Here is a 25261-nt window from a genome sequence, read left to right as displayed (position 1 = left end):
TGATTGAACAGCAAAGCTGCTGGGAGCTTTTAATTGATGTTGCCATGGAGACAGCCCTCTTACTTTATAACCCACCCCGCAACACTCTTTAAGCACTCAGATCCTTAATAAATACCCAGCCTGTCAATTTTCCATCCAGCTGCAATGAAAGAGTTTCCAAACTGCACTGGGCTCAGGGAAAGTCATGCTAACCGGTGGGCTCCAGATTTCATCTTCTGATTATTCTTCTGTGGTGAAGCAATGCTCAGTTGTGGCTCTGCAGAACGTGGGGTGGGGGTGGGGATTCTGTTCCCTCCTTTAAACCAGAGAGAGGAACAAGCAAATATTTATTTCAGTCATTTCAGTCTGCAATCAATAACTGGCACACAGATTTTGATTACGCCATTTCCACGCCTCGATTACCAAGTAGCTGTGATTCCTGCACCGCAGGGAGTGGGACTAGATGACCCTTTGGGGACCCAGCTCTATGGTTCTATGATTTTCAAGTCTCCTGAGATTCAAGGAGGTGGAGCCAGATTGAGAAAGGGGCAGAGGCAGCAGTGCTTCTGTATACCAGTTGCTGGAAAGCACAGGAGAGTGGTCTTGTGTTAGGTTTTGCTCACAGGCTTCCAGATACCCAATATGGGAAGCCCACAAGCAGCACCCAAGCACAATAGAACACTCCTCCCTCTGTGTCTTCCAGAAACTGGTATTCAGATACATTACTGTCTTTGTTGCAGCAAAGTGTTACCATTTTGGCCAGTAGCTTTGCCCTCCATAAACATGTCTGTGTTACCATAAAGCAGCAATGCAGCTGCAAGCAAAGGCTATAGCAGCTCAGTCAGCTGCTTGTGGCTGGAAAGCCAAACAGGATGTTTGTGACTGTTGCCATGGGAACATAGGGGCAGTCCATTCTGTACTGAGCACCGGATGTTAGCTCAGTGTGTGTGTCATATGACCCGTACTGGAAGTACATGGGTGGAGTTTATTCTTACTGCTGTGGAGTGCAGACATGTTTCTCTGTACTGATGGAAGAGACAGAAATAAAGGATGTAAATAGATTTCTGTCTGCTTCTTTCCCCTCCCTGGGGGACACCAAAGGGGAGAGAGAAGGAACGGTGTGTTCTTCTCACACATCTGGGAAGAATCGCCGAGACCTCGCCCGCTTATCTGCCGGGAGTAGCAGCGGGGAGGTCGCCAAGGAATATCTGCCGGTGCCTACGCTGTGGCACATTCCTCTGACCCAGGCAGAATTCCAACAGTCTAATCCCCTTTTAAAACTGTCCTGCATTCCCTGCTTCATCAGGCTGAATGAGGCCCATCCAGTCTGTCCTTCTCTTCTCTCAGTGGCTAACAAGATGTTCATTATGGGAATCTCCCAAGCAGAACGTGAGCACAAGAGCAACTCTCCCCAGTTGTGGTTCCCAGCCATTGGCATTCATAGGTATATTGCCTCTGACGTGGAAGGAGAACATAGCTATCACAACTGGTAGTTAGGGAATGGGCAAGAAATTCAGCTCACTTAAAGGCAAACCTACATAATATGCACTTTCAGAAACAACGCAGAAACTGCACTGCAGCCCTTCTCCAAATTTAGTGATGCAGTTCTTGCCAATCATTGCCCTTTTCTGGAGTCACGTGAGTAAAGAAGCACACATCCACAAAAACAGCATACAAATATGTGTTGTTTTAGGGGAAATTGTTTTGTGAAACAATGCCTGTTAGTGGAAAAATATTTCAAACATATCAAGTAGGAGAATCTGCATAAAAATGCTAATGACTTTTCATGAGAACTTAAAGGAATAGCGGTCTTCCACAGGCTGTGGAAATGTGGAGAGCTGGTTGGAGAAATTAAAAAAGGAGAAAAACTTCAATTCACAGTTCTACCCATCTCCAGCAAGGGGTGATCTCTCTCCCCAAACCCAGAAAGGAAACCCCCTCCACCTCATTATTCCACAAGGATACTGTGTCAGAAATAAAAGAGAGTGGGCATGGCCCTTAAGGGCGCCCTGTCTGGCCCTCAGAACTCTATGAAGGCTACACCAACTCCACACTTACTCTTACCAGGCCACACCCCTAACTCCCCCCCCCCCCATTATTTTGCATGGTTAGAATATGTATCCTTGAACTCCAATAGTGCCTCTTGCTTGCTCTGGCTGCAATATAAAGGTAGGTAGGGGTGGGTGGGTACAAAGCTATGGTACAAAGGTGAAATTTTCATTTGCTTCTCCACCCACATTTGCTTTGGGCCCCACCCACCACTGGCCCATGACTCCCAGAAGGGAATGTGGACCTTGAGCTGAAAACCGTTCCCCACTCTTTGTCTCAAGTATCTGCTCAGTTCTTAAAAGCACCAGCCAGGTCTTCTTGAGTTTCAGAGGTGCCCTCCATGAATGAAGACTGTGATCTATGCTCCCAATGTTCCTTTACGGTCAGGCATTGCAGGGGGGGAATTGTAGCATTTTGGGGAGGGGGGAATCTCTTCTGCACTGTTCTCCCTTCCTGCAAAACATGCAGAAGTGGCCTTCAGACAGCTGCTGAATCAGAACAGCTGAAGTCAGTGGAAAGGAGGAGACTGTTGTGGAATCAATCCCTTCTTGACCCCCTTTTGCGAAAAACAAGATTTTGCAGAATAGGGAACAGGAAAATGAGAAATGCTTGTGTTGTATGAGGCAACAGAAGGATGAAATCAGGGGTGAGGGCACTGCTGGTCATCCCAAGAGTGTTGAAGATGTAGCACAGGACAGATAAGGAAGGACTTCCACAGCCGAAGTGGGTGGACAGTGGACTTCAGAAGAGAGCTGCTGTCCTCCGTCGCCCAAAGCGGAAGCTGAAGCCTCCCTTCTTCCGGCTGTAGCCGTTCAGCTCCTCAGCAAGGTTCCCCAAAGTGCCAGCCCTCTTCTCACCTGCCTCCTCTGGCAGGTAGTTGGTGGCTTCATTCTCATCTTCTGGACCTCCTCCTCTCTCCCTCCCGAAGCGGAGGCGGATGCCAGCTCGCTCCTTCTCAAACCCCTGTAGTTCCCTGGCGATGCTGAGGAGGGACTTGAGGTCTCCAGGCGAACACTTCCACTTGGCAGCTCCAGGGACCCAGAGGCTGGCCTTCCCCTCATCCAGGGGGGATGCCTGCCCCTCATCCAGGGGGAAACAGACACAGAAGCTCAGCAGGGAGAAGCAGGAGAAGAGGCAGGAGGCCTTCATCTGGGGAGAAAGAGTGAAAGACATGTCACTGGATTTAGGCATCCCTAGACAAGTCCTCAAGCCACCACACAAACACACACTACAAACACCTCTGTACTTTATAATGAATAAGGGAAGAGCTAGTGGCTGCATTCAAAACTATGATGCCACTTTAAACGATCATGGCTTCTTCCAAGGAATTCTCGGAGGCTGGAGTTTGTAAAGGGTGCTGAGTGGTGGTAGGAGACCCACTATTCTCTTCACAGTTCCCAGAATTCCCTGGGAAGAGAGATTGACTGTCAAATCACTCTAGGAGTTGTGTGCTTTACTTGCATTTTTAAATTTATCATTGATTTTAATTATTCTCTGAATGTTTTAAATAAATATTTTTAACAGCCCCCCCAATTTCATTGTTTTATTCACATTTTAAACTGCTTTTAAGTATATAAGGGTACTGAGAGCCATTAGCTCAACAATCAATCACTCTTCTCAGGGAACTCTGGGAATTATAGCTCCAGGAACGGGAATAAAGATCTCCTCAATAATTCTCCTATCCTGTGGTTTCCAGCAGCTAGTATTCAGAGGTTTGATGTTTCCAACAGTGGAGGTAGGATATTCATTCTGGATCAGGCCAAGGGCCCATCCTGTTCTCATAGTGGCCAACATAGTCTTCCAACTGCCCTAAAAATGCTGGGGCTGTCACAAAAATCCTTGCACCATCATGGCTTCTCACTATGTCAAGCAGAGTCCTGAATTCCCCTGGCCAGTGGGGAAAGGCAGTGGGGAAGGGGAGCAAGGGGGAGAGGCAGCCTGACCTCTCACGGTGGTGCAATGGGAGCTGCGGGGAGAGGTGAGCAGCACTGGCCTTCATCCCACCTCCTTCCCTCCTCTGATGGTTAAGCCTGTCAGGAGCTAGAGTCAGGTGAAGGTCAGCAATAAACAAACGCTGGTGTCGGTGAAGTTAACTCTTTATTCAAAGAAACCCAAATAGTGCAGCTGTAGTGATCCCAGCAACTCTTTCCAGTAGATCTTCCTACAGCTGCCCGAGTCTCTTCCTCTCTAGGGTCTTTTCCCCAAGCATTCTGAGACTGTGTCTGAATACAACCAATCTGTTCTTTTCATTTCTCTATGTGTTCTGGGAGACCAGGCAGGAGGGGAACAGGTCACAGCAGGAGGAGGAGACTCCCTGGAGTCTTCAGCAAGCCACCCCATCTTGTTTCCTGGCCCCCCTCCTCTCCAGCCTTTGAATTAGGACTGCTCTCTGCCACACATTAAAATTATTGCTGCTGTTGTTACAACTTCATGTGCTGCACCACTGAACGACTGCCTTACTCTCCTACAAAATCCAAGAGGAAGTCTGGGCTCTTATTTTTGTTACTGCTTAGAAGTTTTTCTCTTTTGCTTCTGAGTGAAGCAGCAGGCATTTTTTCCCTTTCATTCTTTTATTAGTATATCTTGATTAAAATTTGGCCTGGCTAGTTAAAATTGCCCCATGGCTTGATCTGGCCTGTGACCTCTTCCACTCCCCAGATTGCCAACTCTGTCGCTCCATTAGCACCATGTGGATTCAACAGGAGCCTTGTAAAACAAGAATGCAGGAAAACAAATTAATCAAGAGATCTGGACAGCTTCCTTTGGCAAACTGAGGCTGAAAGAGAGTCAATTCCGGTCGCAATCATTCGGATGGTTTTGAGGGGTTGGCATGGAGCCCCCTTTGAGCAAAGGCTCGCCGCTGAAATGTGGGCTTTTGGAATACACAGTTATCCCCCCTTTTCCTTTCCTGCTGTGAAATGAATTCTTCCTTTTTCACTGCAAAATTGTGTGCCCTACTTCTCTCGCAGAGTTCATTCTTGTCTCGTAGGGTGAGATACAGAATAGTCTAAAACATTTATTGAATTTTCGTGTAAAGCTTTGCAAACCCTTGACACACCACAGGTATCTTCTTCTTCCCTAGACATAGATTTTTATGTTTCAACAGCAACTATATTATAATAAAATTACAGCAGTTGATAAAATAACAAGGGTGATGATAGATTTTTTTTTTTTAGCACAATACAGTGAATGAATGATGGCTTAGCTTAGGGTGGAGGGGTCTTTTTCAGCACTGAGGGGTCACACCCCCTTATTGGAAACCTTCTGTGGGCTGCATGCCAGTACCGGGTGGGTTGACAGAGAAAGTGGACAAAATAACAGAAGTGAGATTTTTCCCCCATGCTCAATTTCAAGGGGGAAAGTATTCATTAACAGGTGTAGCTTGAATTGAGCAGTGTTTGCAAAGGAAGATTCATGCGGCAATCAGAGTTTCCATTTGGCATGGAATTTACCACTGAATAGAAGTCCTTGCAGGAAAGTTTGGGTCCACTTGGAAGGCCTTAAGGGGAACTCCTGAGTGACACTGTTTCCAGTAGTGCATCATTTGGTCCCAGATTTGATGCCAAATGCAAACCCCACTTTAAGAGGGCTCATCCATACAGCCAATTAATCTGGATACAAAACTTCATGTAGCTTCATTAATTCTCTGTTGTCATGGAATCAAAGAATTGCAGAGTTGGGAGGGTAACCCAAGGGTCATCTGGTCCAACCCACCTGCAAGGCAGGAGTCACAGCTAACAAATCCCTCACGGGTGGCCAACCAGGTTCTGCTTAAAAATCTCCAAGGAAGGAGAGTCTGCCACCTTGTGAGGGAGTCCATTCCCCTGTTGCACAGCTCTCACCATCAGAAAGTTCTTCCTAATGTTTAGTTGGAATCTCTTTTCTTGTCTTTTGAAACCACAGGTTCAGGTCCTACCCTCCAGTAAAGGAGAAAACAAGCTTTCTCCATCTTCCATGTGACAGCCCTTGAGATATCTGAAAATGGCTACCATATCTCCTCTCAGTCTCCTCTTTCCTAAGCTAAACATATCCAGCTCCTTCAACCATTCCTCATAAGGCTTGGTTTCCAGACCCTCTGTTCCAGACCCTCCTCTGCACATATTCTAGCTTGTTCATATCCATCTTAAACTGTGGGACAAAGTACTCCAGATGCGGTCTGACCAAGGCAGAATAGAGTGGTGCTATCTCTTCCCTTGAACTGGTCACTAGACTTCCATTGATGGCAGCCTAGATTAGCACTCACCATTTTGGCTGCAGTATCACACTCATGCTAAGTTTGTGGTCTACTATCACCCCTAGATCCTTCTCACATGTACTGCTGTCCACATGGTGCTCTCCTGCAAGTCACTGCCTTCCTATATGTTCCCCTCCCTTGATCCAGATCCCCCCCCATACCAGGGATACTCTGAAAAAGAAATTAGTATGAGAAAAGGACAGGAAGGTGTGAGAAGGCAGCAATTTGGAGAAGAATGTAATATAGACAACAGATGATTAATGGAGGTACAGAAAGGTTATTAGCTATATTAAATGAAAGTATTGAAGAGCCTTAACACTCATGCCCCAAGCCTGATATTCTCGGTTCAAATAATAAAAGGCATTAAAAATGGATATAATTTTATGTGTATATTGAGATGAAATGTGGATTTCAAGGTAAATAAAATTACGTGATAAAATTATGTGGGTTGCTATCCAGCTAAGTTCTACCCAGAGCAGACCTATTGAACTTGATGGACCTAAGTTAGCCACTGCAATAAATTTCCATAAATTTATTCTGAGTAGGACTAGCATTGCATACAACCCCAAATAATTAAGTACAGATTTTCATGTGGATTTTAAAATACAGAATCTCAGATTAATGCAGAAACAAAACAGGTATATGAACCCAAGTAAAATTAGCAGAGACTGGAGATAGATTTATTTTATTTGGAGAGCAAGTGTGGTGTAGTTGTTGCATTAGGGCCTAAGAGACCAAGGTTCAAATCCCCCACTCAGCCATGAAGCTCATTAGCTCAGTCACTGCCTCTCAGTCTAACCTACAACACAGGGTTTCTGTAAGGATAAACTGGGGAGAGGGAGAGCCATGTATGCCACCTTGAGCTCCTTGGAGAAAAGATGGAATATGAATACAAAATAAATTAATTTCCCCATTGCTTCAAGTTGCACCCCCTGAAATCTCCTCTTCTAGATAACTGTTAAAAATGCAGCAACTCTGCCTTCCTTTGCATCTGGCTGCTCAAGTCATGAAAGGGCAGCAGATTTTAAGTCCTTTAATTTATCATAATTGTCATGTTTACTCCCCAGGGAGAAGCGCTTGTGGGATTCTTTGCTTCAGGTGCCAGAATAATTCAGCCAGCCTTTAGTTAACTCCATGTACCTTGACTTGGCACGAGGGAGGAGACTAGTTGTTTCCTGCTCTGCCTCAGCCAACAAAATGTGTTTAATTCTGTTCCTTGTAGAAATCCGAGGCACTTTTCTCCCAAATGACACACTTGTTTTTAGCATGCCATTTCCTCTAATCTGCACATTTTTGCAAGTGAATTTCCACTAACACAATACATTTTGTGCCTGCCATTTCAAGAAGATAAGGTGACCCTGGGTTCTGGATAAGGCCAGTGGCCCACCTCGTCCAGGAGCCTGTTCTCACGGTGGTCAGGCAGATGCTTCAGGACAGGTACACTAGAGCACTCTCTCTTCCTGTGGTTTCCAGCGACAGGCATTCAGGGGCATTACTATTTTTAATTTTTTATTGATTTGCTAAGAAAAAAAGTTCAACCATAAGAAAAAGAAAGAAAACAAATAACCTTTCTTGAAAAGATATCTCATAAAACTAAAAGTATCTAAAGGGCAGAGCTTGATTGACTGTTTTTCAATATGTGGCATGATTTTATTCCCTATACAAATGCTGAGGCACATGGTCAATCAGTGCCTTCTGTACATGCAAATATCTGGCTCATTTAAGGCTATATAGAACAATAATGATGGAACTCACAAGTGGATGATACGTTTATTTTTATTAATCTTTCTTATTTGTAAAAGAAATCTTTGGATGGGTTGATGCTTTATTAAACCTTTGGAGCCACACTGTGTCTTGGTGCACAGTGGCTGCACTACTTTATAGTTTAAAAACTGAAAAACCTCTGAGCATAGAGGCAGAGCATAGCCATCGCAGCTAATAACAGTTGATAGCCGCATTGTCCATGAATTTGCAATATATTTCCAGTGCAAATAAACCTAAATTTTCCCACTGAAAACTTCCTAGAAAAACCTGTCCGTTGTGTTAGAACCCGCCTCATGAAGCCAGGCTACTCCAAGAGGCTGCCATCCAAGTCGTCAGAATTCCAGAGGCAAATACATCTGTAAATGCCTTGGAGAGAGTGAACCTGCCAAATATATCCTCCTCATCTTTCAATGTCTGCTTCTGCATGAAAAGGAGTTGCGTGATACTGTTCAGGGATGCAATAGCTTGGTAAATGACATCACTGAAATAAAAAATTTAAAGCAAGGGCATTTGTAACTTGCACTCTCAGTTATGTAATGTACTACTGTAATGTGCTTTTTTGTGATATCATAAGATTGGGAAGAGGAGAGCACTGCTGTGATATTTTAGTTGATCTAAGACAGCAAAAACATCAGAAAAGCCCTGTTGCATCAGGCCGCTGGCCCATGTAGTCCAGCACCCTGTTCTTGCAGTAGCACACCAGATGATCAAATGGGAAGCTCACAAGCAACATCAGAGCACAAAAGCAACTCACTCATCACTTGTGATTCCCAGGAACTGGTATTCACTGGCTGGCTGCCTCTGACAGTAGAAGTAGGCCATTAGAAGAGCCTTGCTAGATCAGGCCCCTCCAGTCCAGCATCCTGTTCTCATAATGTCCAGCCAGATGCCTGTGGAAAGCCTACAAACAGGACCCAAGAACAAGAGCCCTCTCCCCTCCTGCTGCTTCCAGCAACTGTTTCCAGAAGCATAGGGAGACAGAGCATAACCATCATGATAGTAGCAATCAACAGCCCTCTGCTTCATGAATTTACCTAATCCTCTCTTGAAGTCAACTAAGCCACACTCGCCAACATTTATCCAGTGAAAATAGGGATGTGCTAAGTAAAAGGAGGACATTCTGGGATCAGATCAGAAACCAGGACAGCTTTTGTAAATCCAAGACTATCCCTGGAAATTAGGGGCACTAGGAGGGTCTTGCTTCCCCATTCTGAAGGAGGAGCCAGAGTGGTCCAGCTTTAGTGGGGAGGCTATTGTCAAGGCAACCATGACTCACTCAGCCCAGCCTATGTGACATCACTCACTGCTGGCTTCTAGGGACCAACTGCAACTGATCAGCAGTTGGCAGTGAGGAGCAGGAGTGAAAGAGTGGGCAGTGAGTTTGAAGCCATGGCCCCAAGGCAATGACCAGGTCCATTGCTGCGGTCCTCCTCTGCCTCATCCAGACTTCCCTGACATGGGCTAAGTGGAGGGAGCTTGATGGCTGAGAGATGTTTTGAACCCAGGGCTCCACTTTCTTAACTTCTCCTTGTTCTCTCCTAGCTTCAAGAGGCTGATAGAGCTGCTGGGCAACTGCTGCAAGAGGAACAAAGTCCACCTCTTTGTCCCCAAGGAAGATCCAGCCCTTGTGAGTGGCCAGGGGATGGAAACAGGCGAGTCTGGGGGTCCAGGTGAGCAATTATTCTGTTGCTGAGAGATGATGGCGAGGCTTGTAAGACTCTGACGATAATGGAGTCCGGAGGAGACTGACCTCTGCTTGGAGAAGACTTGGAGGAAGGCAGAGGTGGTTAGTTTGTATTTTACTTTCTTTCTCACCTTTTTCCTTTGTTTCACCTGCAGAGTTGCCAGCCCAGGGCCCACCGTTGGAGCTCTACTCTTTGAGGAGGTTCACAGTGGAGCCCCTTGGGAAGATGATCTTCATATGGCCAGGAGAACTTGGGAAGGGTACCTCAGCCTCCACCATCTTTGGCATTTAAAGCCGAGCTCTGGGAGGCAGTGGGGGGGACAGTCCTTGGATAGGACATGCCAACATGCCCCAAAAGGGCACATTGGGGGCCAGAGAGACCGTCTCTGGCGCCCACAGGTTCACCTCTCACCCCCACCAAAATCAGGCTTGAAATAAACATCTTTTGGTAGCCAACAGAATAGGGGCAGTTTGGGCTTGGGAGGGTGGGGTGTGGCACCTCCAGGGGTTTTCCATCCCTTAAGTGGCTGTTCTCTTCTTTCCCTTTCCCTTCCACCCAGACGAAGTCATCATCAAAGACCTTGAGTCAGGGGAGAGGGAGATCTTGCCAAGTTACCGTATTTTTCGCTCTATAAGACACACCAGACCACAAGATGCACCTAGTTTTTGGAAGAGGAAAACAAGAAAAAAATATTCTGAATCTCAGAAGCCAGAACAACAAGAGGGATAGCTGCGCAGCCTGCATTCGCTCCTTAAGATGCACACACATTTCCCCTTATTTTTTAGGAGGGGAAAAGTGAGTCTTATAGAGCAAAAAATACGGTAAGTCCGGCCACAAAGAGTGACAACCATGGGTGTAGCCAGGAATTTGGTTAGGGGAGCCTTTCATTTTGGGGACAAGATACAAGAATAAGATGGGAGATACTCTTCTCTTTCGGCTCACACCAGGGAACTCTCCCTGCAAATGGCACATGGTTGCTATTTGACATCACAATGAATTTATTTTGTACACATAGGGTGCCTCCCTACCATGCCAGGATCCTGAGACCCACAGGCATATCTGGCAGGACGGTGCCAAACAAAGGGTCCTGGACCAAAGTATTTTCTGAGATCTTTTTGATAACTGGGCCAACAATTCACCCTTCTCCTTGTCTGGCTCTTTTGAATTTGTATGTTTGGATCGAGACCTTAATAACAAGGAACTGATTTTGTATCTGTTGACACTGGCTGGGACCACAACTGCCAAATTTTGGAAGACCTCAGCAGAGCACATTCCTCACTCCTTCCCAAAGATGAGACTGTCAAGGCCCTGTGGAGATTGGGATTGGCAACTGGGACCAAACTGCCCTCCTGAGACAAATCAGCTTGTCTAAGCCACAAACATTTCTTGGATTCTCCCTCCTCCCTCCCCCTCCAAAGCCCAACTGCCTTTAGCTGTCACACACACACTGTCCCAACTGTCTCCTGCCTGTCACACTCCATCCTCAGCCAAACAGCACGCAGCACACCCCAAGGTTCCATCCTCTCACAGTCCACCCACTGCTCTCACTTTACCTCCCACAAATGTTTCTCTACACAACATTTTACCACATGTCCCTTAATATACAAATCTACACAGGTCAGTTAACAATGACAAACACCACACAAACACACACAGTTTACTACATGTCCCTTAATATACAAACACCACACACATAAAGACACACACACCCCTGAATGATTTTGGTCTGGCACCTCTTTCCTTGGAGGTTTTTAAGCCGAGGATGGATGGCCATCTGTTGGGGATTCTTCCGGTGGGATTCCTGCATCGCAGGGGGTGAACTAGATGGGCTTTGGGGTCCCTTTCAGCTCTATAATTCTGTGATCACGGATACATGGAGACATTTGCAGGAGGGGGTGAGCTGGAGGAAGTGGGGCAAGCTGAGAAGCCCCCTTGCAAAGGGTTTGGGGGATGACAGAAAGCAAGGAGGGTGGAAGGAAGAGAAACCAGGCAAGGGGAATCCTCTCTGGATTACAGGAGATCATGCAGGGAACAGCACAGTCCAAGAATTGCCGGGCTCTGTGCAGGTCTGGAGCCACAGGGGTTGACTTCCCCGAATATCCTCTGTTTAGCAGTCACAAAGAACAGCATTGCCCAGACCTGGAGACTCTGTGGCTTATTGAGTCTGGGGTGGAGGACCTCAGGGACCCAAATGCACCCCTTGGGCTTCTCTGCCTGGTCCCCAATTCTCCCATTCACTGGGAGTTGCTGTCCTCAGACAATGCCTCTTGCTGGCCTGCATGGACGATCAAGAGAGGGGTATGCAGAACCTAGTCGGCTGCACAGAAGTGACATTTTACATCCATTGTCCCACCCACTTTGCCTCTGGCTCCACCCATTGCTAGCATGTGGCCCCCAGAAGGTTTCGCAGATAGGAAAGCGGCATTCAGCTGCAAAATGTCCCCCACATCCCTGTCTCATGACATCCTTTCCCATCCCTTTCTCAGAGTCACCACACCCTGCTCTTGATTTTTCAGCATCTCATTGTTGGTGAGCAAGGACAGCCTTATTATACCCTACCCATCTAACTGGGTTGCCCCAGCTACTCTGAGTGGTTTCCAACATATAAAAAAACTCAATAAAACAAAAAAACTTCCCTATACAGGGCTGCCTTCAGACGGCTCAGGGGTTAGATAACTCCATACCCTCCAACATTTCTCTGATGAAAATAGGGACACCCAAAGGAAAAAGGGGACATTCCAGGATCAAATAAGAAACTGGGAGGGCTTCTGTAAATCTGGGACTGTCCCTGGAAAATAGGGACACTTGGAGGGTCTACTGGCCATCACTGCCTCCTGTGGGAGGGAGTTCCATAGTTTGTGCTTCAGGAAAAAGTCCCTCTTTTTATCTGCCCTGAATCTTCCAACATTCAGCTTAATTGGATGTTCACGAGTTCTAGTGTTACAAGTGAGTGATCAAAACGTTTCTCTATCTACTTTTTCAGTGCAATGCAAAATTTTATAAACTACCATAATGTCGCCTCTTACTAGCCTCCAAAGAAGCATTGAGAACTCAAGACCAATCTCCTTGCCCTAGTAGTGTAGAAATGGCTGAAGTTAGGGAAATAAGAGTCTAGATTTGTTTACCTTTAGAAAACTAGTTTCAAGAGCTGACCTCATCTATGCCATTCTTTGCGAGACAGAACACCCACCTGGGGGAAAATATTCCTTGACAAATGAATGAATGAATGAATGAATAAAAAAAACGCATAAGCTTTCTTCTGAACACAGTAGCAGACTTTGGGCTCTCAAATTTCAGTGGAACCCTGTGTGACACTAAAATTCAACACACACACACACACACACACACACACCACCTCTCATACTCCCTTCTACAGCACTGTTGTGGCACCCCCTGCAGTGTGCCACCCAGTGCAGCCAAACCAGTCTTGCTACCCTAAAACCACCTCCGCTGAACATGGCAACAGGTTTCCTGGAGTACTTACTTTTCTGCTTCTGCTAGATTGACTGCTCCGTCCAGGTGGGAAAGTAGGATGTGCATGAGGTGTCCGTGTCTCCCTTTCTTTAAATAAGACCCCTCATTAAACAGAAACCCTCCCCTCCCCTCTGATAAGATTATTGCTCTGCATTCCAGAGCCTAGGATTCCATTGTGAAGCCTGAAGTCTGGGGGGGGGGGGGGAGAACATGGATCCGACTGGGCTTCTTTGAGGGCAAAAGAGTCTTTTTGATTAGCTGTTCACGCTCCCCCTTTAAAAAGTGCATTTAATTCAATTGTTATTTTTCTTTATATCCCAAAGCAGGCCCAGGACCATATCGTTAATTAGCACTGAGTCACCCATGAGTGACAGGGAAGATGAAGGTGATGCTGATTATCATAGTATAGCATCATAGAGTTGGAAGAGATCCTTAAGGGTCCTCTAGTCCAACCCCCTGCAACCACAGCTAAGGGACCCCCTTAAGGCAGCCTTTCTCAACCTGTGGGACCCCAGATATTGTTGAACTACAGCTCCCATCATCCCTAGCTAGCAAGGTCAGAGCTCAGGGATTATGGGATTTGTAGTCCAAAAACATCTGGGGATCCACAGGTTGAGAACCACTGCAGGAGTTCAGCAATATAATTAAAAAGTAGTTAGTGCTGAAGACACATATAGTGGTTGAGGACAGTGTGAAGCCAAAGGAGGGAAGGAAGAGGTGAATGATAATTTAATGACCATGTGCTGGAACTACTAGATAAGGTGAATCATCTTTCAATATTTTGGACAATTAACAAAACCAACCACCATTTGACTTAGGCAGCAGCTAATTGGCCTCTTCAGAAGAACGGTGTGAGCAGAAAGCTGTTAATGAAAGGGGCAAGAGCCCTCAATATATACAAGGGGTGGCTTCAAGAGAAAGGGCCTTCTCCATATGATCCCTACCTCAATTTATGCCTGCAGGCACAAGGAATCCTAGGCTTCAATGCTTTTTATGCACGCATGATATCTGATATGTATTTTCATCTTGGGCTCCCTACTGAGCACTTATTTGCTTTATCCTTTATACTGATTTATATACAGTTACATAGATATTTCTTTTCCTGATAGTGTTTGTATGGTTTTGTCATGGCCTTTGGCTAGTACAATAAAGCATATCTTGCTTTGATTTGCTTTATAGTACTCTTGTCTTCAAAGCTAGCACTGAAACACAGACACTTTGTTCAAGAGAAGGGCTGATCACTCCAGGAGTGTGATCCTATTAAATGTTGATTTGAAGTTTTACATCTGCCCAACCCCTGCAGGCAATAACCATTTTTAGAAAAAACAGACACAAGGTTGTTCCTGGATAAGGGAGACATAGCGACACATGTAGGGAGGAGGATATTGGTTTGTGGTGTTTTGTTTTGTTTTGTTTTTATTTTTATAATGTATTTTGTGCTTCGATATTGCATTTTTATGTTGTGAACTGCCCTGAGATCTGCAGATGAAAGGCAGTATACAAATTTAATAATTTAATAGCCTTGCTGGCAGGGGCCAGTGGCTCACCTAGTCCAGCATCCTGTTCTCACAGTGGCAGCCTAGATGCCCCAATGGGAAACCAGAAAGCAGAACCTGAGCACAAGAGGACTCGCCTCTTCTGATGTTTCCAGGAACTGGGATTCAGACGCATTACTGTCTCTGACTGTGGAGGAAGAGCATAGTCATCGTGGCTACCAGTTATTGATGACCTAAGCCATCCTTGTAGGTGACCTTCACTGCCTCCTGCGGAAGCAAGTTCCACAGTTCATGCACTACGTGAATAAGTCCTTTTGTTTATCTCTCCTGAATCTTCCAACATTCAGCTTCATTGGATGTCCATGCTCTAGTGCTATGTAGGAGGAAGAAAAAACTTCCCTCTGCCGACTCTTTCCAGGCCATGCATAATTGTATAATCTTTTATTATGTCGCCTCTGACTTGCCTGTCTCTGAACTAAAAAGTCCCAAATGCCGCAACCTTTCTTCATAGGAGAGTTGCTCCATTGTCCCTGATGGTGCATGACAACTCACTTGAAGATCTTGGGCAAGCTAGCCACTCCTTCCTGAGCTTAATCTACCTCACAGGGTTGTTTTGAATTGGAGCAGTAGCCTTCATGTTCACCTTTGAGGAAAAGCAGTAAACGAAACAATGCATAATAATGAGTTCCTTTTTATTAAGTTTTTGCAAGTCCACACGTTATGTTATTGGACACCAATCACACACTAGTGATCTACTTCACTGAAATGTTGTTTGGGCACATGATCTGCCCAGCAGTTCAGACATGAATGGGCAGTATCCTATACCCAGCTCCCTTGCTGACCTTCACACACCCTTAACTGACCCATGCAAAATACATGAAAGTCACGTCTCTCTTCCCCCACCCTCCCTTTATCGCTGAACTTCCAGCTCAATGAAATGCAGAAGTGGCAAACTCTCCCTGCTTTGTATAATTCCTTGTCATTGTCAAGATCAAACAGTGCATGAAAGTGAAATGATGGCTCACTGGAAAGCATCATTGGAAAGGTCAGGCCAGCCTCTGTTCAAGTAGTTGTTCAGAGCAGCATCTAACCATCAAGGATCAGCCTTTGAAGGAGCACATCTTAGATCCAGAAACACCCATGTCAAGTAGCTGCCCTGTTCATCTTCTGTAGCATCCTGCCCTGGTTTCTTGTGCACAGAAAACCCAGAAATACATCACACAATACATTTTGATAAGCCATACAGTGTTAAGAATTGCAAGACTGTAACATATTTAAGTTGGAGGAACATAAGAGAAGCCTTGCTGGTTCAGGCCAAAGACCCATCTAGTCCAGCCTCCTGTTCTCACAGTGGCCAACCAGATGCCCCAAAAGAAAGCCTCCAAGCAGGACCTGAGCAAAAGAGCACCCTCCCCTCCTGAGATTCTCAGCAACTGGTATTCAGAAGGATGCTGCCTCCAGAAGTGGAGGCAGAACATAGCTATTGTGGCTAGCAGCCATCTATAGTTTCTCCATGAGAGCCATCTTCAAATATCTTAAGGGAAAGCTTGTTTCCTCCTGCTCTGAAGAGTAGGACCAAAACAAGGAAATTCCAACTAAACATCAGGAAGAACGTTTTGGAGGTAAGAGCTGTTTGACAGTGGAACAGACTTCCTCCGGAGGTGATGGGCTCTCCTTCATTGGAGGTTTTTAAGCAGAGGTTGGATGGTCATCTGTCATGGATGCTTTAGTTGAGGTTCCTGCATTGCAGGGGGTTGGACTAGATGGGTGTCTCTTCCAACTCCATGATTCCCATCAGCCTCAGCTACTGTGACCAGTGATCATGGATGATGGGGACTGTGGTAGATACAGAGAAAGTGAGTCATGCTTATGTCCCATTGCTGTGAACAGAACTTCAACCGATTTCTACTAACATTTCTCAGTAATTTTACTGCGACTTAACATCACAATTTTTCTCTAGATTGGAAAATATTAAAACTTGCATTGGCCCCTCTGATTCATCTTTAACCACCCATGTTTATCATACTTTAAATTCTTACCCCTCTTCACACCCCCATCCCCAAAAGTGGAGTTAAAACCTGCTGTATGAGCACTTTTCATTGCAGGACTTACACTGGGGTAGACCTGCAACATAGTCCTCCTTGATTAACATCACCTATGTAGTAGCAAACAATGTCCCTGAATTTCAACAGCTTGCCATTTATCATTTTTGTTCTGTAAAAAAAATAAATGCTAAAGATTCCAAAATAGCTGACATAACCTATTCAGTTTTGCCATTTTGCTGTTTTTTCATCTCAGCAAAGATATTGGGTTTAAAAAGAAGTTTCATATAGTTTTTCAAATGAAAACTGATCCAGGGAAACTGGTTAAAGTGCTCTTCTCCTGATGCAACACACTCAGCTTTATTTTGGAACATTTTAACACGCTGAGATGCACTTGAATTCTGCTCAGGGTAGAAAAATGCCCCATAAAATTCCCCCCCTCCCAATTGTTGGTTTCTGACTAGGAGGGCTAAGGTGCCACAAGACTCTTCCTTGTTCTTTGTGCAAGTGGCTAACCTGGCTGGCTGCCCCTCTGGGATTAATCTGCCTTGAGCATCACAGCAGACATGTTTTAGCCTAAGCCTGAGAAACAGATAACACAGAGACTCTTCAAGAGTTAATCCTTGGATCCAACCTGGAAACTCCACATTTTAGACAGCCCCTCCTTTTCATTGAAATAAACTCACTAGGGGAAAGCAGTGGAGGCTGGTGCTCTTTGGGATTGATGGGATGGAAGGCAAAGGAGCCCAACAGTAGGTGGAACCTGGGCCAGTTAGCTCAATTAGTACGTGCCACCTAGGCCAATTAGTAGGTGGCACCTGGGCAAAGCCAATTAAGTCTCATTTTGTCCCCATCCTGCCTCTGGCAGGGTAGCACTGAGACTAAGGAGGAAGAAGTTGACATTCAGTAGCAACCCTCAGACTGGGTCTAAAGAGGAGGGCAGGTGGGTGAGGGGCTGGATGAGGCCAGCCTGAGGTTGGTAGAACTGTGCCCCAACAGGCACTCCTGGGGCGAGGCTTTCAGGATGACAGAGGAAATGTTTTCACAAGCCAACGACAACCCAGTTTTGCTTTCCCCCCCCTCCCGTCAAGAAAGCAGTTTCTCAAAGATCCAAAATGTGGGAGTGGGAATGGAGAGATCAAGATGACAGCTTAATCCCTTATCTCCTCCCTGATCCAACATAATTAGAAAATATTCCACCTAAAGCAAAAGAAACCAGGGCAAACACAATGGACTGGTTGTCTAGCATCACAAAGGCAAACACCATAAAATCTATTTCCATATCACTTGGGTGAATTATATAAAAGCAGAATGTCTCGTTCATTTGTGGGAGACTTTGTCTTCACCGAATGTCCTCTGAGGTGGAGCACATGTACCAATATCTACGGAATCTTCTTCGAATTGAACAAATTGAACTATATTTATAAAAAAAATCAAACCAGTCCCAAATCTTGAAGCTTAGATACTGCAGATACAGGAGCAATAACAAACAAACAAACAAACAAACAAACAAACAAACAAACAAACAAACTCCTAACCTTCCAGTATCAACAAGAAGCAGATTCCTCCTGCCTTCACTTGATTGCAGGTATTGTTTGGGCTTGAGTGTAAATCAAATTACTTAATTAGGCTGGAAGAAACAGCAGGAGTGGGATTTGTCAAATGGGCTTTAATTCCTCAACCGAAGATTTTCTCCAGGTGTAAGGTAAAGATAACAGCTGCTTCCCGCCCCCCCCCCCTGTTTTCAAACACACCCTTCTGAAAGCAGGACAAGTTTCTGTTCCTGGGATGGAAACTTGAGTGGGGTTGTCTTATATAGGGAAGGTCCTCCAGGACTGGTCCAGGTACTTTGAGTTCCTGAATGAATAAGAACATAAGACCATCTAGTCTAGCATCCTGCCACCTAGATGCCCCAATGGGAAATCCACAAGCAGGTCTGGAGTATAATGGCAACACTCTCTCCACCTGCAATTCCCAGCAGCTGGTATTCAGAGGCACAGTGCCTCCAAAAGTGGAAGGAGAATCTAAGACGCACCTTCTGGATCAGGCCAAAGCCCATCTTGTCAAGCATCCTGTTCTCTAATTGGCCAACTAGATACCCCAGTGGGAAACCTGAAAGCAGAACCCGAGCCCAAGAGCCCTCTACCCTCCTGTGGTTTCCAGCAAGTGGTATTCAGAAGCATGACTCTCTCTGACCATGGAGACAGTGCAGAGCCAGCTCTACTATTAGGTAAATGGTGACCCCCAAGGTAGCAGCCCTGGGGGCCACCCCACCTGCTCTGCTGCCTGTTCAGAAGCAGTGCTGCTATGGGTGCCGAATTCAGCCAAAATGTCTGAAATTGTGCAAGATCTTGCGAGTGCACATGATTTCAGCAAGATCTTGCCTGAAATTAGTGGTGATGTTGGTGCTGCGTCTCCGCCAGTGGTATGGTGCAGGAGCAGGTATGGTGGCAATGGGAACAGGGCAAGGGGACACCCCCCCCCCTTTTGCTTCAAGCGGTGAAATGGGATGCACCACCCCCAAGGCAGTGCCCAGCTGTCATGGTTAATAGCCATTGATAGCCCTCTCCTCCTTGACTTGGTCCAGTGCTCTTTTCAAGCCTTCCATGTTGGTGGCCATCACCACTTCCTGTGGGAGGGAGTTCCACAGTTTAACTCTGTGCTGACTGCAGAAGTTCTTTATCTGCCCTGAATCTTCCAGTGTTCAACTTCATCAGATACCCACAAGTCCTAGTGTTAGGAGAGAACTTGTGGACATCTCATGAAACTGAAAGCTGGCAGTGTCTCCCACCACCCCTGGGCACAGCAGGGTAGATAAGCCTGACAAGGAGAATTAAAAAAACACCTCCCAATATGAGGCACAATTAATAGTGTTTGGAATGCAGCTATATAAATGGTTAATGGCCAATTGTTACTCTGGTACACCATTCCCTGTGTGTTTAGAGGAACATTTATTTTTCTGTCATACTTTTTGCGTTTACTGTGGGGAATTAACATGGATGGACACTCACATGGGGGGGGGGCAGCTGGAACACCTGGAGGATAATCAGATCTAGCAACCTTCCCTGTGAATCAGAAAGGATGCATGCCCTCCCTTCACCATCAATGTGAATAAATCTTCATGTAATATTTTGTGCACTCTCCACAACAAACAGTATCAATCTTAAATGAATTAATGTTGAGGGAATTGGTCCTTGGGAGCAGTTAATTGATGTTGCGCCTACCTTGCAAATATAAGATGTGAGACACTTGGCTTGCCAGTAGTACATGTGAAAAGGGTCTAGGGATCTTAGCAGACCACAAGCTTAACAATGAGTCAACAGTGTGATGCAGCAGCAAAAAAAGCTAATGCTATTCTAGGTTACATCAACAGAAGTCTAGTGTTTAGACTTCTAAAGTCTAAGGAGGAAACTGACAGGCTGGAATGTGTGCAGAGGAGGGTGACCAGGATAATCAAGGGTCTGGCAAGCAAGACTTATGAGGAATGCTTGAGGGAGTTGGAAAAGAGGGGACTGGGAAGAGATATGAAAGCCATCTTCAAATAACTCAAGGGCTGTCTCATGGAAGATGGAGCAAGCTTGTTTTCTGCTGCTCTAGAGCTTAAGATGCAAACCAATGAATTAAAATGATAAGAAAGGAGATTCTGGTTAAACATTAGGATGACCTTCTGACAGTAACAGCTGTTGAACATTGGAACAGACTCCCTCGGAAGGTGGTGGGGTTTCCTTTGTCAGAGGTTTTCTAATGGAGCTTGGAGGGCCACCTGTCAGGGATTCTTTAGCTGTGCTTCCTGCATTGCAAGAGGTTGAGCTAGATGGTGCTTGGGGTACATCCCAACAATTCTATGATTCTATGCTCAAACAGCATTTGCAGATTTTTTAAAGACTGCCAGAAGCAGTGAACGGAGACTGTATAGCAGGCAAACAATGCTTTTCCCACACAACTTCCAATTCTCCAGTGCACAAAGATGATGGTCTCCACTTTCTATTTTTCAAGCCCCAGTTGGCTGTGATATTAACAGCCTTAATAACCTCTCCCTGCAAAAGTATACCACAGTAAATTTGAAGGCCTTAAGGATTTGGTGCCTGTTAACTGGACACAGGCTCCCCATACCCTGCTGAGATAAGATGAATTATGTCACCAATTGTATTAGTTGTATTATTTATCAGTTTGTATCTCTACGTACAAATTAACATGTGGACAGTTTATCTGGATCTCTGTCCTCTACCCTACTCCCCAAAGTCTAATTGCCCACCAATAGGTTTTGACTGGCCTTGCTCTGTCAATCAGGCAAAGCAGGACACTCTATCTGTGTGCTTTAAATGTCTGGTGTGGATCTGCCCCAAAGCTCCCTTTAAGTTTGGTATTTTACATGGCATGGAAGTTGGTTCTTAATCTTGGCTCCTCTCATGCCAAGCTCAAGACACCAGCCAGGTAATGCTGGCAGAACAATTGTCTTCTCCAGGGATTCCTAGGGAACTTTGCCCATGCATGGATTGTTCCAATACCCTTCAAAATGTTTCCGTAGGCAAATTCAGATGGCGGTTTAGAGCTGTGCGGAACTGCTTACCTACCTCACCTGAGAAATATTCTGTTATTGAAAAGAAACACTTCCTTTGCAACCCCTTGAGTGTTTTCCCCTCCGCAAGAATCTCCAGATTCATTTCTCTTGAGAAGGAATCTCAGCAACTCATATCAAAATCCTTTCTCCCATTCCTACAGGGCAGAGACAATGGGAGATCTCCTGGACCACTATATCTAACCAGGCTCCATCATAAGAAATTGCCGGCCCATTTAGTCAGCCTCCTGTTCTCAGTGGCCAACTAGATGCCCCAATGGGAAGCCTATGAGCCAGGCCTGAGCACAAGAGCACTCTCCCCTCCTGTGCCTCCAGCAACTGGTATTCAGAGGCATACAGCCTCCAACAGAGGGGGAAGAACATGAGGTGAACCCTGCTGGATGAGGACAAATGAGGTCCATCTTGTCCATCATCCTGTTTTTGCAGATGCCCCAATGGGAGACCCAAAAGCAGAAGCTGAACAATTCTCCCTACTTGTGATTCTCAGCAACTGGGAGAACTCAAGAAGAGCTTGCCTGCTGGATCAAGCCAAAAACAGTACATCTAATCCAACATTCTGTTCCCACAGTGGCCAACTAGATGCCTCAATGGGAAACGTGCAAACAGGATTTGAGCACAAGAGCTCTTTCCCCTCCTGAGGTTTCTGGCAACTGGCATTCAGAAGCATTATTGCCTCCATCTGTGGAGGTGGAGCATGACTAGTAGTTGTTGATAGCCTTCTCCTCCATGAATTTCTCCAACCCACTTTTAAAACCACCCTTTGCCTCCCTGTTAGTGCCAAGAACACACCTGCTTCCTCCGTCTCGCCTCTTCTCTCTACCAGTCCTTCAGCATCAAACTGCTAAAGAGTTTGCTGCAAAACCATTGCCAGATCTGTCCCATAAGCGCTTGGAAGTGAGTGGAATTGGCCACAGCAAACTAAGGCAGACACCCCATTTTTGAACATCTGGGCTTGATGGAGAACAGCTTGCTCTGCTAACTATCTCTCTTATGAGCTCCCCCCCCTCCATTGCAGTCTCTTTACAAACTAAGCACCACAGCTGGGGTTGTGCCATTTGCTTAAAGCTCCTTTGGCAATCCTGTTTTCTGTTGTTTGCTGTGAAAGCCTGAGATGACAAATAAAAGAAAAATATATATTAACCAAGCTTTTCTACCTAGACATGATTTCTGCCATGCAACAGCAGCTGAGGTATGGAGGGCTTGAGGACAGGTGGGAAGCAATTTCTGAAGTTATCAGTGACCCACAGATAATAAGCCCTCTCTGATTGCATCTGCAAGACCTTAATGGGATTGGAAGAAATGAGAGGCTTGGGGGAATCTTGAAAGGTGCACAGCTTCTGTCTGATGCAAAAATGAGCCCATGGCCTTCTGTCCTCCCTGGGCAATAGACACTGCTGGAGCAAGGGGAAAGTGGCAACCACCACTACTGTTATAAGGTACCTTTGAAACTTGTGACCCCGTGACTGTGAGGTTAAGATCTACAAGAGGAAACCTGGTGAACTGGTCAGACCAGTCCAAAGAGACTGCCATAGAAACATATGGATGGGCTTTCCCCCACCTCACCTGGCTGGATGCCACATAATCCTACAATGGGGAACAACAGGCTAAGAAGGTTTTTTGTGTAAGACAGAGTTTTGGCTGATGCTGGTAGCTGGAGACAGAGAGGCATGCCTGTTTTGTGCTAGACCCCAAGCTGTGACTCAGGGGTTTCCCTGGAAACCCAATGGGGAAGCAAGATCTGTCAGTGTTAAGGCTGTGACACCCTTCATCCTAAACTCAGGTTGTATATATGTAGAAGTAAAACCATATATTCTAAAGACACCACAGTCTCCATTGACCTTCATTCCAAGGGAACTGAACCCTGTGTAAGCACCCTGAAATCTCTCACCACTAAAGAGACTGGGGTGTGCACAACATTTTTTCTACCACAGATGGAAGGCGGAAGTCATACGCTCCTCAGCAAGCCAGGTGAGAAAAATCATAGGCTAGACATGTGGTTTGTACCCATTATTCAGCTGGGAGCAGTCTAGAACTTAGCTTTTCCAGTGCCACCCAAAATATGGAAGCTGTCTCATACACATACACACATTCTCCACCTTAGGAATATTTCCCAAGCTGATATATCAAGTGCAGGGGTGAACAATGTCTGCTATAAACTTCCTATTCTACCTCGAAGATAAACTCAACTCAATCAAACTCAACTCAATCCAATGCAACCCAAACTCAAATTGACTCTGGTTTCCTCCCAGTTTTGGGAACTGACAATAGACAGGTTAACAGAAATGAAGGTGCTGAATGACAGGGAGAGGGAGCAGTGAGAAAGAATAATAGGGTGAGTTGTTTCCCCCCTGATCCTGATAGTGTATTGAAAGTTCAATCCTCACCAAATGTGGGAGCTGTGGAGCCCCTATTTTCCTGGTAAGGAGAAGGTAAGTAGACTGATAACCATCCTTGGGGCGGCTTCACACATAATGCATTTCCTACAGGACCATGGAAGTTGTGATTGTGAAGCTGAGTTAGATCATTGCTCCATATAACAAAGAATGGGCTGTTCTGACTGGCAGCCAGTCTCTCCATAGAACTTGGGGTATAGGCCATTCTCATCTCTGCTGTCCATGATTCACTTTTAATGGGAGATGCTGGTAGTCAAACCTGGGACCTTCTGTATGCAAAGCAGGTCCTCTCCTACTGAGTGACAGCCCATGTGCCTGTTTGGACATGTGGACAGTAGTCCCCCCCCCCCAATATTTATAGAAGCATGATGTGTGAAGCACTTGCAGGTATTAGTGCCAGTGGGAATCCCAGATTCTGAAATCGGGTGGCAGTGCAGTTATTGATTATCAAGAGCCAGTTTGATCAGTTGAATGGTCTTTGGGGAGGGTTTGGGGAACAGAGGAAGCTGCCTTGTATGAAGTCATTGGTCCACCTAGTTCAGTATTGTCTACACTGGCTGGCAGCAGCTTTCCAGGGGTTTCAGGCAAGAGTTCTCTCCAAGCCCTACCTGAAGATGTCATTAAGGATTGAACCCGGGACCTTTTGCATGACACTCAGATGCTCTACTATTGAGCTAGAGCCCTACGTTTGTCAAGATCCTGGTCCTCATGGTTCTGAAAAAACCTCTTTTTTTTTTAACCTCATAGTTAAATAGGGGAATAGGAAGCTGCCCTATATTGTGTCAGACCATTGGCCCACCTAGGTTGGTATTATCTACCCTGATTGAATGTGGTTCTCCAGGGGTTTCAGGTAGCAAGTCTCCCAGATCTACCTGGAAATGGCAGGGGCTGAAGCTGGGACCTTCTGCATCTCAAGAAGATGCTCTATGACTAGGCTGAGCTTTCCCCATTTAATTTTTTTTCCCCTAGATATATGGGCCACAGAGAATTTGATAGTCACCATGTGAAATATGAGCCTCATTTGCCTATGTGTGTGCATGCAGGGAAGCACTGGGTGCTCAGGATTTGCTGGATTTGGGGGCATGCATTAATTCTGCCTTTATTACATCACAGCTTGCTCCCTCATCTGAAGGCAATGTGATTCTTCAGAGGTGCCTGCCCTTTTTGCTTTCTGCAGAACTGAGACACAAGGGCAAATTCCTCCATAGGAACACAGGACGCTACCTTATACAAAGTCCGACGGTTGATCCATCTAGCTTAGAGCAGTCAAACTAACTAGCAGAGGTTATCCGGGGTTTCAAATAGGGAGTCAACCCAACCCTGTCTGGGGATGCCAGATATTGAACCTCGGGCCTTCTCAGTGCTTCCCCTGCCCCACCCACAAGAAAAATAGGTGCTGGAGCTCACCACAAAGTTGTTACAGTAAGTCGTCGGGCAACTCAGGGCAACCCTGAACAATTGCCGGTTTGACAACAAACCCACGGAGGTGCTAAAAGCTACTGCAAGCGGTCTCTCTAACCAGTTTGGAGGTCACCCCTGCTTCTTGTGCAGGTCAGATAAATGCAC

The 25261-nt window shown here is 45.8% G+C and overlaps 2 protein-coding genes and 2 long non-coding RNA genes across 9 annotated transcripts in view; 2 read left to right on the top strand and 2 right to left on the bottom strand.

The window, feature by feature from the left end:
* Nucleotides 1-1663: 1663 nt before the first annotated feature.
* On the bottom strand, nt 1664-17675 carry QRFP (pyroglutamylated RFamide peptide). 5 transcript variants are annotated; one of them, XM_083721467.1, is made up of 2 exons: nt 13196-17675; nt 1664-3177 (listed from the first exon to the last, which is right to left on the bottom strand). In XM_083721467.1, the coding sequence occupies exon 2, from the start codon at nt 3175-3177 to the stop codon at nt 2770-2772; it is 408 nt and encodes a 135-aa protein (XP_083577593.1). In that variant the 5' UTR covers nt 13196-17675; the 3' UTR covers nt 1664-2769. The 5 variants fall into 5 exon arrangements, with proteins under 5 accessions (XP_083577593.1, XP_083577589.1, XP_083577591.1 ...); XM_083721463.1 differs by lacking the exon at nt 13196-17675 and adding an exon at nt 10969-11045; XM_083721465.1 differs by lacking the exon at nt 13196-17675 and adding an exon at nt 10898-11039.
* The window catches only part of LOC310836342, a 121867-nt gene continuing 105576 nt past the window's right edge, over nt 8971-25261 (top strand). The window contains exon 1 of the long non-coding RNA XR_014560016.1: nt 8971-9401. This is a non-coding gene — a long non-coding RNA (uncharacterized lncRNA). The remainder of the gene's footprint in view (nt 9402-25261) is intronic.
* LOC310836337 lies at nt 9359-10552 on the top strand. 2 transcript variants are annotated; one of them, XR_014560013.1, is made up of 3 exons: nt 9359-9696; nt 9866-10327; nt 10538-10552. It is a non-coding gene; the product is annotated as an uncharacterized lncRNA (long non-coding RNA). The 2 variants fall into 2 exon arrangements; XR_014560014.1 differs by lacking the exon at nt 10538-10552 and having other exon boundaries at nt 9365-9437; nt 9569-9696; nt 9866-10171.
* The window catches only part of FIBCD1 (fibrinogen C domain containing 1), a 77712-nt gene continuing 70254 nt past the window's right edge, over nt 17804-25261 (bottom strand). Inside the window, exon 9 of the mRNA XM_083721414.1 lies at nt 17804-18580. The gene's annotated coding sequence lies outside the window, so the exon portion shown is untranslated. The remainder of the gene's footprint in view (nt 18581-25261) is intronic.

The sequence above is a fragment of the Podarcis gaigeae genome, assembly GCF_964106915.1.
Source record: "Podarcis gaigeae genome assembly, chromosome: Z".
Taxonomy (NCBI): domain Eukaryota; kingdom Metazoa; phylum Chordata; class Lepidosauria; order Squamata; family Lacertidae; genus Podarcis; species Podarcis gaigeae.
Note: the sequence above shows the minus strand (reverse complement) of the source record. Positions and strands in the feature narration are given on the sequence as shown.